The sequence below is a fragment of the Vanellus vanellus genome (genome assembly GCF_965231255.1).
Source record: "Vanellus vanellus genome assembly, chromosome: 2".
NCBI classification, from domain to species: domain Eukaryota; kingdom Metazoa; phylum Chordata; class Aves; order Charadriiformes; family Charadriidae; genus Vanellus; species Vanellus vanellus.
This window is the reverse complement of record NC_138906.1, coordinates 116,786,547-116,801,273: the sequence shown is the minus strand read 5'-3', so window position 1 is coordinate 116,801,273 and position 14,727 is coordinate 116,786,547. Positions and strand designations below refer to the sequence as shown.

General features: G+C 38.2%; 1 protein-coding gene across 1 annotated transcript in view; it reads left to right on the top strand.

The window, feature by feature from the left end:
* SMCHD1 (structural maintenance of chromosomes flexible hinge domain containing 1) overlaps positions 1 to 14,727 on the top strand; it is a 93,693-nt gene that overhangs the window by 33,499 nt on the left and 45,467 nt on the right. Inside the window, exons 11-19 of the mRNA XM_082479587.1 lie at positions 686 to 803; positions 897 to 1,080; positions 1,592 to 1,789; positions 1,927 to 2,040; positions 2,474 to 2,580; positions 2,863 to 2,945; positions 3,097 to 3,210; positions 8,694 to 8,771; positions 8,850 to 8,969. Of these exons, the coding sequence (XP_082335713.1) occupies positions 686 to 803; positions 897 to 1,080; positions 1,592 to 1,789; positions 1,927 to 2,040; positions 2,474 to 2,580; positions 2,863 to 2,945; positions 3,097 to 3,210; positions 8,694 to 8,771; positions 8,850 to 8,969 (1,116 nt within the window). The remainder of the gene's footprint in view (positions 1 to 685; positions 804 to 896; positions 1,081 to 1,591; positions 1,790 to 1,926; positions 2,041 to 2,473; positions 2,581 to 2,862; positions 2,946 to 3,096; positions 3,211 to 8,693; positions 8,772 to 8,849; positions 8,970 to 14,727) is intronic.

Below are 14,727 nucleotides of genomic sequence, written 5' to 3'. Positions count from 1 at the left end.
TTTGGATGAAGAAATCCCATGAACAAATTGGCAGTTGTGGTAACTCTTTCATGTAAACCTGATTTTTGATGTAATACCATCTGATCTCAAACTATAAACTCTCATGGAATGCAGTCTGATTGAAACATTTCCACTTTCCTGACTGTTAGATCTTTGTTACGAGAAAGTAATGAAACACCAGCAGTTTGATTCAAGAGATTCTAACATCAGAATACCACAGAGAACAGCATGTAGTCTAAGTTTAAAATTTGTTTTATGTGGTCTTCATGAGTTCTGAGATACTAGGGTTTTAAGATACTTAGTGTTGGTGATTTTTTTCCTTTTTTTTGGACAAAACAAATCTTGAGTTTAATCGTGACAAGATTTTATGGTACTAGAAGAACATCAGTTGAAACTAAGAGGAAAAAGTAATATTTATTCAAATTTGAAATTTTTGGATTCGGTAATATTATTCAATCCCTGATTAATTTTTTTTCTTAGATTTCTTTAGGTTTTTTTGCATGGTATTTCTCAAACAGAAAAAGAAATTCCTGATTTTATATATACCTAGCTTGATATCGTGTACTGTTACTGTGCCTAACTTGGTATATAGAGATAATCCTGAATTTAGACTGCTCTGTTTTTTTATATTATATTAGTTTTTTAAATAAATTTATTCATGGAGACTGTCTTCTTTTTAATCAAGAATTAAACGATGATGATGATGATGACTGCTATATAGTAGAAAAGGGTGCCAGAGGAAAAAGGCCTATTTTTGAATGTTTTTGGAATGGAAGATTAATACCATACACAACTGTGGACGAGTAAGTGGTAATCTGTTTCTACAATCTAAACCAGTCTGTTTCTATAATATCTTTATAAAAAAGAGTTTTAATGTCTGTCTTCTTTTGTTTAAGTTTTGACTGGTGTGCTCCTCCAAAGAAGAGAGGATTGGCACCAATTGAATGCTACAACAGAATTTCTGGTGCATTATTTACTAATGATAAGTTCCAGGTCAGCACAAACAAACTCACTTTCATGGATCTGGAGCTGAAGTTAAAAGATAAGAATACTCTGTTCACGAGAATCTTCAATGGACAGGTAATAATTTTATTCTGTTAAGTATTTCTTCTTGGCAAAGTTCAATGCATATGGTATAGAAACCTTTACTCATTGGTCATTTGTTCATGTCACTGAATGTTGCCCAGTTTCTGAAGAACTTCCACCTTGTATACTTTTACAGGACGTTACAGCAGACACTTCTGTCAGTTTTAGCGAGTAGTAAAGCTGACTCTTTAGATTTGAAAAACTAAGAGTTAGTCTCTTTCCTTTTATTTTCTTAAACAATGACTTTATCTAGTTGTTATATGACAGTTTTTGTGGAAAGATCCTCTTTATAGAGGAATATGGGTGCTCGGGGAAACACTTTCTCTGGCTTGAAGTGTAGCTTTCCTAGAATTTTTTAGTGTTTTTAAGCTGAAGAATCCCTTTTTTTTTTTTTTGAGTACAGTATCACTGTACTCTTATAATTGTTTGTGCTTCTGAAGTTGTCAGATTTAATTTTTGTAATACATCATTAATAATATGTATTTATTTTGTAATCTTTTTATAGGAGCAGCGAATGAAAATTGACAGAGAATTTGCTTTGTGGCTCAAAGACTGTCATGAAAAATATGACAAACAGATAAAATTCACAGTCTTTAAAGGAATAACTACACGTACTGATTTACCATCCAAAAGAATGCAAAGCCCTTGGGCAACGTATGCTGCAATAGAGTGGGATGGGAAAACATACAAAACTGGACAGCTGGTAAGTTAGTTGCTCACTGATGTTGGGGGTTTGTTTGTTTGTTTTGTAATAGAGCATTTGAACCCTATAAAAGGCAAATACTATACATTTGATGCAGAAGTAATGTATTGACATTAATTGTTGTTTTCTCTTTACAGGTGAAAACTGTTAAGACTCTTCCAATATTCTATGGAAGTATTGAGAAATTTTTTCTGTATGGAGACCATGATGGGGATATATTTGCCACTGGAGGAGAGGTTCAAATTGCTTTGGTAAGACAAATATAAAAAGAATTCACACACCTAGTATGCCTATAGAATCTTTAAACATAATCCTGGGTCGGACTTATTTAAACGACTTAATAACTGTTGAAAATTAGGGTATTTTTTTGAGATTCACCAATCTAGAAATAATCAAACTGCTTAGTTACACTGGTTTTAATGTAAATATATTAAATTTATTATTTGAGGCCAATGATCTGATTTATTTAAATTTTTCATATGAAATAGAGTATCACAGTTGGTATCAGCAGTATGTTGTGCATGCATTCTTAACCTTGTGATTCCAGTGAATTTTAGAACAGTGTCTTGTGGTTTCACCAGGTAGTATTTGTTATGTCTACTTGTCTAGTCCCTTAATAGAGAGATACTTCTTCTCTGACATACTATAATCAGAGTATTTATAACTGCACTCAATTTTTTTCAGGAACCTCAGGCATTGTATGGTGAAATGAAAACTATTCCAATCTCAAAACTTGACAGAACAGTGTCTGACAAAGCTGTTAAAAAATACATAGAGGATGAAATGGCAAGGTAAGCTATAAATTCTAACTATTAACTTGTGGAGTTCCTAATAACACTTTTAGTATTTCTTCAGGAACAAAAAAAAGTTCAGTTTTGTTTCCAAATGGGAAAGCAGTCAGCTGTTTCAGTAGGGATAAAAACAACAAACTAGAACTCTAAACAAAGAAAAATAGTTCAGGGTTGTTTTGGTTTTTTTTTCCCCAGAAAATAACTTTGGGTATATTCTACTAAAGATAAATTACCTTGTTTTTTAACTCACAGAAAAACTGTTCATTCTTTCTTTTTCACTAGGCTTCCTGACAAATTATCAGTGACGTGGCCTGAAGGAGATGAGTTATTACCAAATGAAACAAGATTTGCTGGTACACCAATAGGTATATTTTTTCTTGTAAATACTAAAAAGTAAAATGTCAATTTAAAAATATATGATGCACTTTTATTAAAAAAACAAGCATACAGAAATCTCCAATCACTTACAATACACAGCATGTTTTAAAAGTCCATAATTTTTCATTTTAAATACAGGAGCATTAAGAATAGAAATTTTGAATAAAAAAGGAGAAGCAATGCAAAAACTTCCAGGTACAAGCCACGGAGGTTCAAAGAAACTTCTTGTTGAACTCAAGGTTATTTTACATTGTGAGTATTTCATTATATTTAACTAAGTCTTTATTAATTTAAAAATGCATAATGTATTTCTTTGTGTATATACATATAATAGGTATTAGAATTTGGTAGATGGATATAGCTGTTAATTTTAAGGACAATGTCCCATCAGAGCATATAGTACTGTAAAGCCACATTTCATGAAATGACAATGGCTTCAATGCCAAATGTTTAATGTCTTAATGCTATGTTTAGATTACAACTTCTGTCACTTCTAAGGAGGGCCTGTCAATTCCAGGCTGGCTACTTAATAAGCATAAGAACACGGTTAAAATGGATAATGTTTCTGTAATTAACATAGCAATTCACATGAGCTGCATAAAAGTAGGGACCAGACTTGTTTAGTATCTAATGTAAAGTGACTTCACAATTTTAAAAAAAAACAAGTTTCTTGTGCGTTACTGTTTAGTGGTTTCCATTTTATGGATGCATCACTTGATATTCTTATGTTGCATTTGTTGAAGAATTGCATTATCTCGGAGGCAGCTGAAATTACTCAATTGCGTGTTGAACACAGAATTAGAACACTTAAATTCTCTAAAAACTCCAATCCTGCATACGTCAAATATATCTGAAATTTACAGAAACTTAAAATCTTGTTTGCCTTCTTCCCATGTACAATAGGAAAGTCCTTTATTTGATAAGAGTTGTAAAAACACCTTTCTGAAGCCCTGAGGTTACTGAAGTCATATATGTCAAACGAAACCAAATGGAAGTATCTTAGCTTCGGTTCAGCATACATGTCATAAGACTACAGATGGTATTTTAATGGCACTTGCATGGGGACTATCTGCTGTGCATGTCCCTTGTCCAAGGTACTGAGTGTGCTGGGGGATGAAAAATTGGATTTGAAAAAAACATGCTCACGTAATACAGTTTATCAGATTGTATTTGCCAACAGCCTGGGTGACAAATCAGTGTTTTGCAACCTTAACTAAGGCAGACCATCCAGACTTCAGGCTGTATAAACTTGAAAGAGGCATGGTGTTATTAGGAGAAATAAAACTAAGTTTGCCCTTTGCCTCTGATCACTTAAAAGTCTATCTTCGGAGCTTTTGTGTCTCCTGACCACTTTGATTCATTGGTGGAAATTTGTACTTATAACTGTTTTTACAGCCTCCTGTCTTAACTTTTGTCTCTAGTCAATTTAGAAACCACTAGTGTAATCTCCCGGTTCTTCACCAGAACAATTAATAAGTCCTGTAAGTGACAGTTTGGGTATGGCATACCTGTCAAACTCAACCCCCTAGTCTTTTTTTATAATATAAAGTTCTCAGTTGTACTAAAGTGTTTACACCCTTATGAAGGCCAACAGCAAATTTCTTACAATGTACAAAAAGTTTCTCTTCTCTTTTGAAGAGTGGAATACCTGACAAAATATACTGTGGACTGCCAAGAGAGTTGAGCTATGGGAAACTTCTTATCTGGTCTGTTACTGGGGAGCCTTATAGAAGGTTCAATTCAAGATTAGGGTTTGAATTAGGATTAAGAGAAATGATAAAGTCAAGGGGTCTGGTAGGAATAAAAGGAGCTGCCAAAGGAAAGGGTGGGGTAGCAGGAGAACTAGGCTCTGAGAAACTTCTTGTCTGGGCCATGGCAGGAGCACCTTGTCCAAGGTTTGGACAAGGGAAGTGAGGGCTGGCAAGACAACTGGGATATGGGTTCTGGGGAAATTTTTTTTTAAGTCATGCCTGGGTGGTTCTTGTCTAAGGTGAGCCTGAGAAATAAGCATTTTTATTTCAGAATATTATTTTTAAATCACTCCTGATTACTCAATTAAATTGCTGGTATCTCTGTTAAAATACTCAAGTAGGTGCTGTGGCAATCTGTGGCAATAGTGAGGCATCTTTTCAAGTTTTTGAGCTCTTCAGCCAAACTATTTTCATCACTGAAGTATTTCTTTTAAAACTTAGTTGACTGTTCTTCTGACCAAGCAATTATCTTGCTATCTCTTCTGTAAACCACAATGGGAGATGCTGTTCAGATACGTCTGTCTCTCACATGCACCGTTGAATTCTCCCAGTTCAGGAAAGCTATGGCTATCGGCTATTGATATGTCATTTGAAAAAAAGATGACAGATGTTTTTCCTCTGTCGGTACTCTCCATGGATTTATGTTATACCATAGCAGGGACGTTTAGTTATGTTATATCTATAACCAAATTAAAATAATTTAGCCTCAAGTTTGTATTTTTTGCAAAACTCTACTGTGTCTATAGAAACTTAATTTCCTGTGCTGTTTGTGGTACACACAGTTTGCACCAAGTGCAGCCTTCCATATCTCAGTGGTTGTAGGGATACTGGTAATATTCATAAATATGTTTGTGTGAAAGTGTCAAGAAAAGAACATGATGGTTAGGAAGTCCTAATGCTGCTTTCTAGTAAACCAACAGAGGAAAGCTCATTAATCACATCTAACACAAAGTGTTTGAAGGGATTTTCCTCTACCAAAGGAAAAAATGGAGAAATTCCCAAGAAAGTTCTAAGTCTTTGCATGTGGCTTCAATGAAATAATTTAGTTTGTTGCTCATATAAAACATCAGGATGTTTTTTGTCACAGAGACCACAACAACAACATTGGACATACCTGTTAACTTTCTTGTGCAGAACTACTCTTGGGATTGTCTCCTCTTTCAGAAGTTAATATCAGAACATAACAACCCTGCCTTTAAAAGCCAAGGTTTTCTCATTTGTTCTCTTCCAGGATCCCATTTGTTTTATGGTTATCTTTTCTGTATCACTACGCACAGAAATATTAACTTTTCTCACTTCCTATAGATGAATTTCCACCTTAAATCATCTATATTAGGGCGATATAAGAAGAAAGGTGTGCACCTTGCATAATACGGAGGCACTTTTAGTTTAACTTGGTGGCAGTTGACACTGCAATAGGAAAACTGCACTCACTTGATAAGGTCTGTTTTCTCAGTGTTAGTAACTACCAAAGGTGGAAAAACCCCCGATATAGAAAACTGAATTAGATCTTACTACAAAACACCATCAACATTTATTTTAATAACCCGGTACTTCCAGAATTACTCATTCAAAGAAATATGCCTAAGAAAATTGAAAGCTCTTACTTTATCTTAAGTATGCAATTTGGTGCAAGAACAGGATGAGACAGTTGTACTTCGCTATAGAACAATTATATTTTTATGGCATGTTTATTCCATATAGTCTTATTGGAGTCACATTCTGTATTTATTCTAAATTATATTTTGAAAACCAAATATATTATTGTCTCTTGAAGTTTCAAACAATAAATATTATTCCTGTATTTATCTTAGGTTATCACAGTATCACAGTATGCTAGGGATTGGAAGGGACCTCAAAAGATCATCTAGTCCAATCCCCCTGTCGGAGCAGGAACACCTAGATGAGGTTGCACAGGAAGGCGTCCAGGCGAGTTTTGAATGTCTCCAGAGAAGGAGACTCCACAACCTCCCTGGGCAGCCTGTTCCAGTGCTCTGTCACCCTCACTGAGAAGAAGTTTCTTCTCAAATTTAAGTGGAACCTCTTGTGTTCCAGCTTGAATCCATTACCCCTTGTCCTATCATTGGTTGCTACTGAGAAGAGCCTGGCTCCATCCTCATGACATTCCCCCTTTATATATTTATAAACGCTAATAAGATCACCCCTCAGTCTCCTCTTCTCCAAACTAAAGAGACCCAGCTCCCTCAGTCTTTCCTCATAAGGGAGATGCTCCACTCCCTTAATCATCTTAGTTGCCCTACGCTGGACTCTCTCCAGCAGCTCTCTGTCCTTCTTGAACTGAGGGGCCCAGAACTGGACACAATATTCCAGATGCGGTCTCACCAGGGCAGAGTAGAGGGGAAGGAGGACCTCTCTCGATCTGCTAACCACCCCCCTTCTAATACAGCCCAGGATGCCATTGGCCTTCTTGGCCACAAGGGCACAGTGCTGGCTCATGGTCATCCTGCTGTCCACCAGGACCCCCAGGTCCCTTTCCTCTACACTGCTCTCTAACAGGTAGCTCCCCATCCTATACTGGAACCTGGGGTTGTTTCTGCCCAGATGTAGGACCCTACACTTTCCCTTGTTGTATTTCATTAAGTTATTCCCTGCCCAAATCTCCAGCCTGTCCAAGTCTCTCTGGATGGCAGCACTGCCCTCTGGCGTGTCAGCCACTCCTCCTAGCTTAGTGTCATCAGCAAACTTGCTGATAGTACACTCAATTCCCTCATCTAAATCATTGATGAATATATTGAATAATATGGGCCCCAGTACCGACCCTTGAGGCACTCCACTGGTTACTGGCCTCCAACTGGACTCTGCCCCATTGACTACGACTCTCTGGCTTCTCTCCTTCAGCCAGTTCGCAGTCCACCTAATTATCCGGTCATCCAGTCCACACTTCCTCAGTTTAGCCATGAGGATGCTGTGGGAGACCGTGTCAAATGCTTTACTGAAGTCAAGGTAGACCACATCTACCGCTCTGCCATCATCCATCCACCTCGTTATTTCCTCATAAAAGGCTATGAGGTTGGTCAAGCATGACTTCCCCTTGGAAAAGCCATGCTGACTGCCCCTAATAACCCTCTTATCCTTGATATGCCTTGAGAGGGCACCAAGGATAAGCTGTTCCATCAGTTTCCCAGGGATGGAGGTGAGGCTGACCGGTCTATAGTTACCCGGGTCCTCCTTCTTGCCCTTTTTGAAGACTGGAGTGACATTTGCTTTCCTCCAGTCCTCAGGCACCTCGCCCGTTTCCCAAGACTTGGTAAAGATGGTGGAGAGTGGTCCAGCAATGACTTCAGACAGCTCCTTCAGCACCCGCGGGTGCATCCCATCTGGACCCATTGATTTATGGATGTCCAGGTTGCTTAACTGGTCTCTGACCCAGTCCTCATCAACTAAGGCAAACTCATCCATTGACTTGACTTCATCAGAAGTTATAGAAGTTATAGAATCAAGCACTAAAAAATTGCCTCAGAGTTTCAGTGTGTTCTCTTTTTGGATGCGTCTTAATGCTGCAGAAGTATTTTTAAAGACAGATACAGTAATTTGGAGCAAAAAAGGAATGTTCTTTTTTCCTCAATTAAACATTAAGTCAACTGTATGTTTTTACTGTTGCTCCCATTTAAGGTAATTTGTTATGGTCGTTTGTCAAGTTGATCAGTTGCCAGTGTGGAGTGCACAGCCTACAACTGCTCAGACTTAACGGGGAACATATAACCGAAGAGCTGATAAAATTCAGCTTTACAACCCTGCTGCTTTCTGTTTAATGTGTCTGAGGCTAGCAATTTTTAATTAAAATGGGATTAGGTAGGGAATTATTTTTTTTTTTTTTTGGCTGTGGTTGTGATAATTGTGAAGCTGAATTTATATTTATTAGATTTAGTAGTAATGCTTAATAATGAGTGATAGTAATACTTGAAAAAATGAAGAATTATGGTGTGAAATTGAAATACATGTAGCGAATTGTTTGTTTTTCAGCACCTACAGGGAATAAAGAAATAATTTCCCATATCAGTCAGCATGGAGGCAAATGGCCATACTGGTTTAAAAAAATGGGTAAGTTCACATATGCAATATTTTCAGTTTCTTTATAATATGTTTTTGCTTTCTAATTGTATTTGTATTTCTGTTTAGAAAATCTTCAGAAACTTGGGAACTACACTTTGAAACTGCAAGTAGTATTGAATGAAAGTAATGCAGACACTTATGCAGGAAGGCCTCTACCATCTAAAATATTTAAATTTACTATTATAGGTAAGAATTCTAGTCATGCCAATTTTATTTTATTTTTAGTATTTCTATTTGATTCATTGTATATCAAAATTATTGATGTTTTAGTTGAGATGTACTTTTCAGCACTGAAAAGTAACATTTGCATGTCAGATATGAAGTAGATTCAGGAAAAAGTAATTTTTTGTTTAATAGGTTTTGATCTCACCTGTAAGGTGTTGGCTCTGCTATACAGTCTGTTTTATAAAAAAGTAAAATGTTGATGGAATCAAAAGCTTTTCCCTGATGTGAACTTTCCTAAATGTACTTATTAAAAATAACTTCTACTTAATTAGAATCACTGTTTTTCTTCATGCCATTGGCATAAATATTCTTTCATAACACTAGTATTCATTAGGCCAACTTTCGTACATAAACCACAGAGAGAAACTCATTCAAAAACAGGTTACACATTTAAAATAAGCATGTTGAGATTGAAGTCTCTGTTTTAATTAAAAGAAGAATCCTATGCAAAACTAAATTCTCATTCAGTTATAATGGGTGTGTATCTTTGGATTAACCATCATAAAATAATTACTGGAATACCAAAATAGAAACAGTTAAATATATCTGATGTTACTCTCTCTTGCCATACACTCTGATATGTATATCTGTGGCCTGAAATAGTATGTGACTGATCATATCTTCCCCAGAAAATTTGTGGATACCGATTTTAATGACACTGTTGAAGACCGTAAGATATACAGTATATGATTAAATCATATTTCTGCTGCAGCCTCGCTAGTCCCATTTCTTTCATCCTCTAAGGTGTTAATTTTATTTCCTAATTGATTTGTGTGAATTTATCTGTCAGTGGCTGGTTAGTTTCTTTTTATAAGCCTTTCTTTGAAGAAGTTTTATTTCTTTTTGCTGAAAAGATTTCAGTTCCAGGGAAAATAGGTATATATTTATGAAAAAGGGTAAAGATGTAGACTAGTTTGAAGTTGGTCTTTCTGTCCAGAAATACGGAATACAATTAATTTTTAAATTATACAGGAGTAATATGTTACCTGTAAATGAAATTTCATAGCATTTAAAAAAAAAGTCTAGCTTTGTTTCTGTACATAATTAATCTGTAGTTATTTACTTGCTAAATTAATTTGCAAAAATACATTCTAACTACGGATTATACATCCCCTGCTCTGTCTTATCACCAACACTCATTCTCTTGTGTAAGTGTGCTTGTATGTAGTAATCAAAAAATTTGTGGCCTACATACATTAAAAAAATAGGTCGTCTTCTGGTCTCTGGCTCTCAGTCTCCAGTTCAAAAGGAAAAGTTTTGTTCAGCCCTTTTGCCATGCTGCCAGTTGCCTTTTTCTGAAGTGGCATAAATCAAGCCGAAATTAAACAAGGAATGACAGAGGAGGAAGGGAGTTACCAGCAGCCCTATGAGAGAGTGATGGACATGGTTGACAGCAAAGGGCCTGGAGTGATGCGACAGAAAAATCACAAGATCAACAAAATCACAAAATCAACAAAATAGGGTTGAAGTGGGCTCACATCCAGTATTTGCATGTATGCAAGGAAATGCCTACAAGGCACTGTTGGGAGGAATCCCCCAAACTCTTTCTGGGAAATCAGGGTGCTTTGGTGCCTTTTTGAACTGAGTGTACACTAGTGCATGCAGCATGGGGAATAAACATGATGAGCTAGAGACAGCAGGGCTGTGATCTTGCTAGAATCATGGAGACTTGTTGGGATGACTCACATGACTAGAATGTTGCGATGGATACAGGCTCTTTAGGAAAGACAGACCAGGAAGAGAAGGACGTGAAGTTGCCCTTCATGTGAAGATGTGAAGAGAACATCTGGAATGCATGGACTTGTGCTTGGGGATGGCTGATGGGCCAACTGGGGCATTTCAGGAGTGAGGATTAAAGAGCAAACCAGTATGGATGACACTGTAGTGGGTGTCTACCATAGGCCACCTGACCAAGAAGGACAAGTGGATCAGGCCTTCTGCAGACAGCCAGAAGCAATGATGTTCATAGGCACTGGTCTTTGTAGGGGACTTCAACCACCCTGATATCTGCTGGAGGGACAACACATCAGGGCATAAGCAATCCAGGAGGTTCCTGAAGTACATCAGTGACAACTTCCTCACTCAAGTGATAGAGGAACCAACAAAGAGAGGTGCTCTGCTGGATCTCATACTCGCAAACAAGGAGGGAGTCATTGCGAATGTGAAGGTTGAAGGCAGCCTTGGCTGCTGTGACCGTGAGATAGCAGAGTTCAGGATTGTGAAAGGGAGAAGGGAAAAAAGGAAGCTCACAACCCCAGACTTCAGGAGAGAAGACTTCATCCTCCTCAAAGATCTGCCTGGTGGAGTTCCATGGGATAAGGCCCTGGATGGACAGGGGGCCCAAGAGAGTTGGTTAATATTCATAGATCACCTCCTCCAAGCTCATGTCTAGTCCATCCCAATGCACAAGGAGTCAGGCAAAAATGCCAGGACGTCTACATGGATGAACAAGGAGCTCCTGGCAAAACTCTAAACAAAAAAAGAAGTATACAGAAGGTGGCAGCAGGGACAGGTAACCTTGGGAGGAATACAAAGTAACTATCCAAGCACACAGGGATGGGGTTAGGAAAGCCAAAGTCCAACTGGAGTTCAAACTGGAATCCCTGGCAAGGGATATCAAAGGCAACAAGATGGGCTTCTATAAATACATAGGTGACAAAAGGACTGGGGTAAACATGAGCCCTCTGTTGAATGAGGCAGGGGACACAGGACATGAAAAAGACTGAGATACTGAACACCTCCTTTGCCTCAATATTTACTAGCAAAATAGACCTTCTGGAATCTCAGTCCCCAGAGACCAGTGGAAGGTGTGGAGCAAGGAAGATATACCCTTGGTTGAAGAGGACCAGGTCAGGGAATACCCGAGCAACTGGTCATGTGTCCATGGGCCATAATGGGGTGCATGCATGAGGCAGACAGAGCTGGCTGATGTCATTGTGAGGCCACTGTCAGTAACTGAATAATCACGGTGATTGGGGGAACTGCCTGATGATTGGAGGAAAGCAAATGTCACTCCTATCTTCAAGAAGGGCAAGGAGGAGGACCCACAGAACTACAAGCTTTGTCTTGATCCTTGGGAAGGTGATGGAGCAACTAATCCCGGAAACCATTTCCAGGCACATGAAGGATGTAGTTAGCATGAATTCACTAAGGAGAATTCATGCTTGACCAACTTGATAACCTTCTATGATGAAGTTACTAGCTTGGTGGATGAAGAGTGAGCAGTGGATGTTGTCTATCTAGATTTCAGTAAGGCTTTCAGCACTGTATCCCATAAGATCCTCATAGAGAAGCTGGTGACCTAAGAGCTGGATGAGCAGACAGCAAGGTGGATGGATACCTGGCAGAACAGCTGAGCCCAGAGAGTGGTGATCAATAGCACAAAGTCTAGTTGGAGACCAGTAACTAGTGGTTACCACAGGGGTCAATAGGGTCAATACTGGGTCTGACCCTGTTTAATGTCTTCATTAACGCTCTGGATGATGGGACAGACTGTACCTTCAGCAAGTCTGCTTATGACACAAAACTGGGAAAAGTGGCTGATACACCAGAGTGTTGTGCTGCCATCGAGAGGGACCTCAGCATGCTGGACACATGGGCTCTGACAGGAACCTCATGAAGTTCAACAAGGGGAAGTGCAGAGTCCTTCACCAGGGGAAGAACAAGCCCAGGATCCTTTACAGGCTGTTGTCTGACCAACTGGAAAGCAGCTTTGCAGAAACGGACCTGAGGGTCCTGGTGGGACAACAGGGTAAACGTGAGTGAGCAATGTGCTCTTGCTGCAAAGAAGGACAACAATCTCGGGCTGCATTAGGAGTGTTGCTGGCACATTGATGGAGGCAATCAATTGTCTCTACTTCTCACAGTTGAGGCAGCAACTGGAGTACTGTGTCCGGTTCTGGGCACATCACGTTACAACACAGAGATATGGACGTACTAGAGAGAGTCCAGCAAAGGGCCATGAAGATGATGAAGGGACTGGAGCATCTCTAGTATGAGGAAAGGCTGGGAGAGCTGGGGCTGCTCTGCCTGAAGAAGAGAAGATTCATGGGGATCTTATCAATGCCCATTAATACCTGAAGGGAGGCTCTCTTCAGTGACAGGGTCAGAGGCAATAGTCACAACCTGAAACACAGGAGGTTCCCTCTGAACATCAGGAAACACTTCACTGTGAGGGTGACTGAGCACTGGCACAGATTGTCCAAGAGGTTGTGGCATCTCCATTCTTGGGGTTGTTCAAAAGCTGTCTGGACAAGTTCCTGGGCAGCTGACTCTAGGTGGCCCTGCTTGAGCCAGGGGGGTTGGACAAGATGACCTCCAGAGAACCCTTCAAACCTCAACCATTCTATGAACTTTATCTACAAGTGGGATAAGGAGGGGGGAAGACAAAAGCCTACTACTTCCTTTCCATTTAATATTAAAATGGATATTTTAATCACAAGTTTGGGAGGTAGACCTAGCATCTGTTTCCAGAAGATCAAGAAAAAATAGATGCTTTCAGTAGCGTCCTGTTTTTTCCTCAAAACTAGAGGTTTTGAATGCAAACCCTTTAGGCAGAAAAGAGTTCATAGCATATTCTAAAAGCTTCTGCAAAAGTATTATTGGCAGAATAGAAAGAGGTATTCTTGTATGATTAAACAGAAAAAATATTTGGCATTACTTGAAAAGAATAATTATTTAAACGTGCATCTGAAAACCTGGCATTGAAGTCTCAAGATACTGCCATGAAGTTCCAAGAAAAGAAAAGAGAAATCTTTCTCTGAAGGAATATGTAAATGAACCTTGTCTGCTTCTTCTTTATCTCTGTTTATCAAAGCAAAAAGGGACTCTTAAACATTGCAAAGTTACATTCTGTATTCTAAAAATTCTTTTTTCAATAGTATTGTGGTTTTCCCCAGCATGGCAGCCTTCAGTTAAAGGTTCCTTCAGCCATAACAATTGAAATGAACAAATCTCCTCCAAAAGGAATATACACTCTAAAAATATAAGGACCTAATGATTTGGTGTTCTTAGCACAAGAAGTACTGAAAGCAATTTTTGCTATCTGTTGCTGCTTTTTTATCTAGACAGAAGATAAATTGATATTTTTAATATTTTAAGTCTTGAAAAGTGAATATTTTAAGTAGTTTTGCAATGTTTTGTGTTTTCTCAGAGGCAGCCATAAATCCTCACACTTGATATTCCAATATATTAACATTTTTGTGACCTTTTATGTATATAGATGCTAAAAATCCAGAAAAGAAGAATTAAGATCTAAACTGAAATCAATAGCTTTTTTTTTGTCTGAGAAACAAATTATTTTATTTCTCTAACAGCACGATGTTGCTCAGTGTTTACAGTTCTTGTTGGTAACCAAAAAAATCATTATAAATACTGGTTAAAACTGAACTTCCTAAGTTAATCTATAAGTTTTGTGTTCGTAATTCAGACACATTCTTTTGGTAGTTATTCACTTTGACAGTGCAGAAGTTCTTTTACTGTTATTTTACCAATTCATTTCACAGTTCTGCCATTCACTTGTAAATAAAATTGTAAACGCTGAAGGGTGAGTTCTTTTTGTTGTAACCATTGACATAATTTTGGCTAATACAAGGTAGCATTTTCCTTCCCCACCCCATGATTTTCACACCTCTTGTGCAAAAGAAGCTCCCTGATAATGAGACCTGTAGGTAGTGAAAGTAGGTGTTGAGTCCAAAATAATTTGATAGGATATTTATCT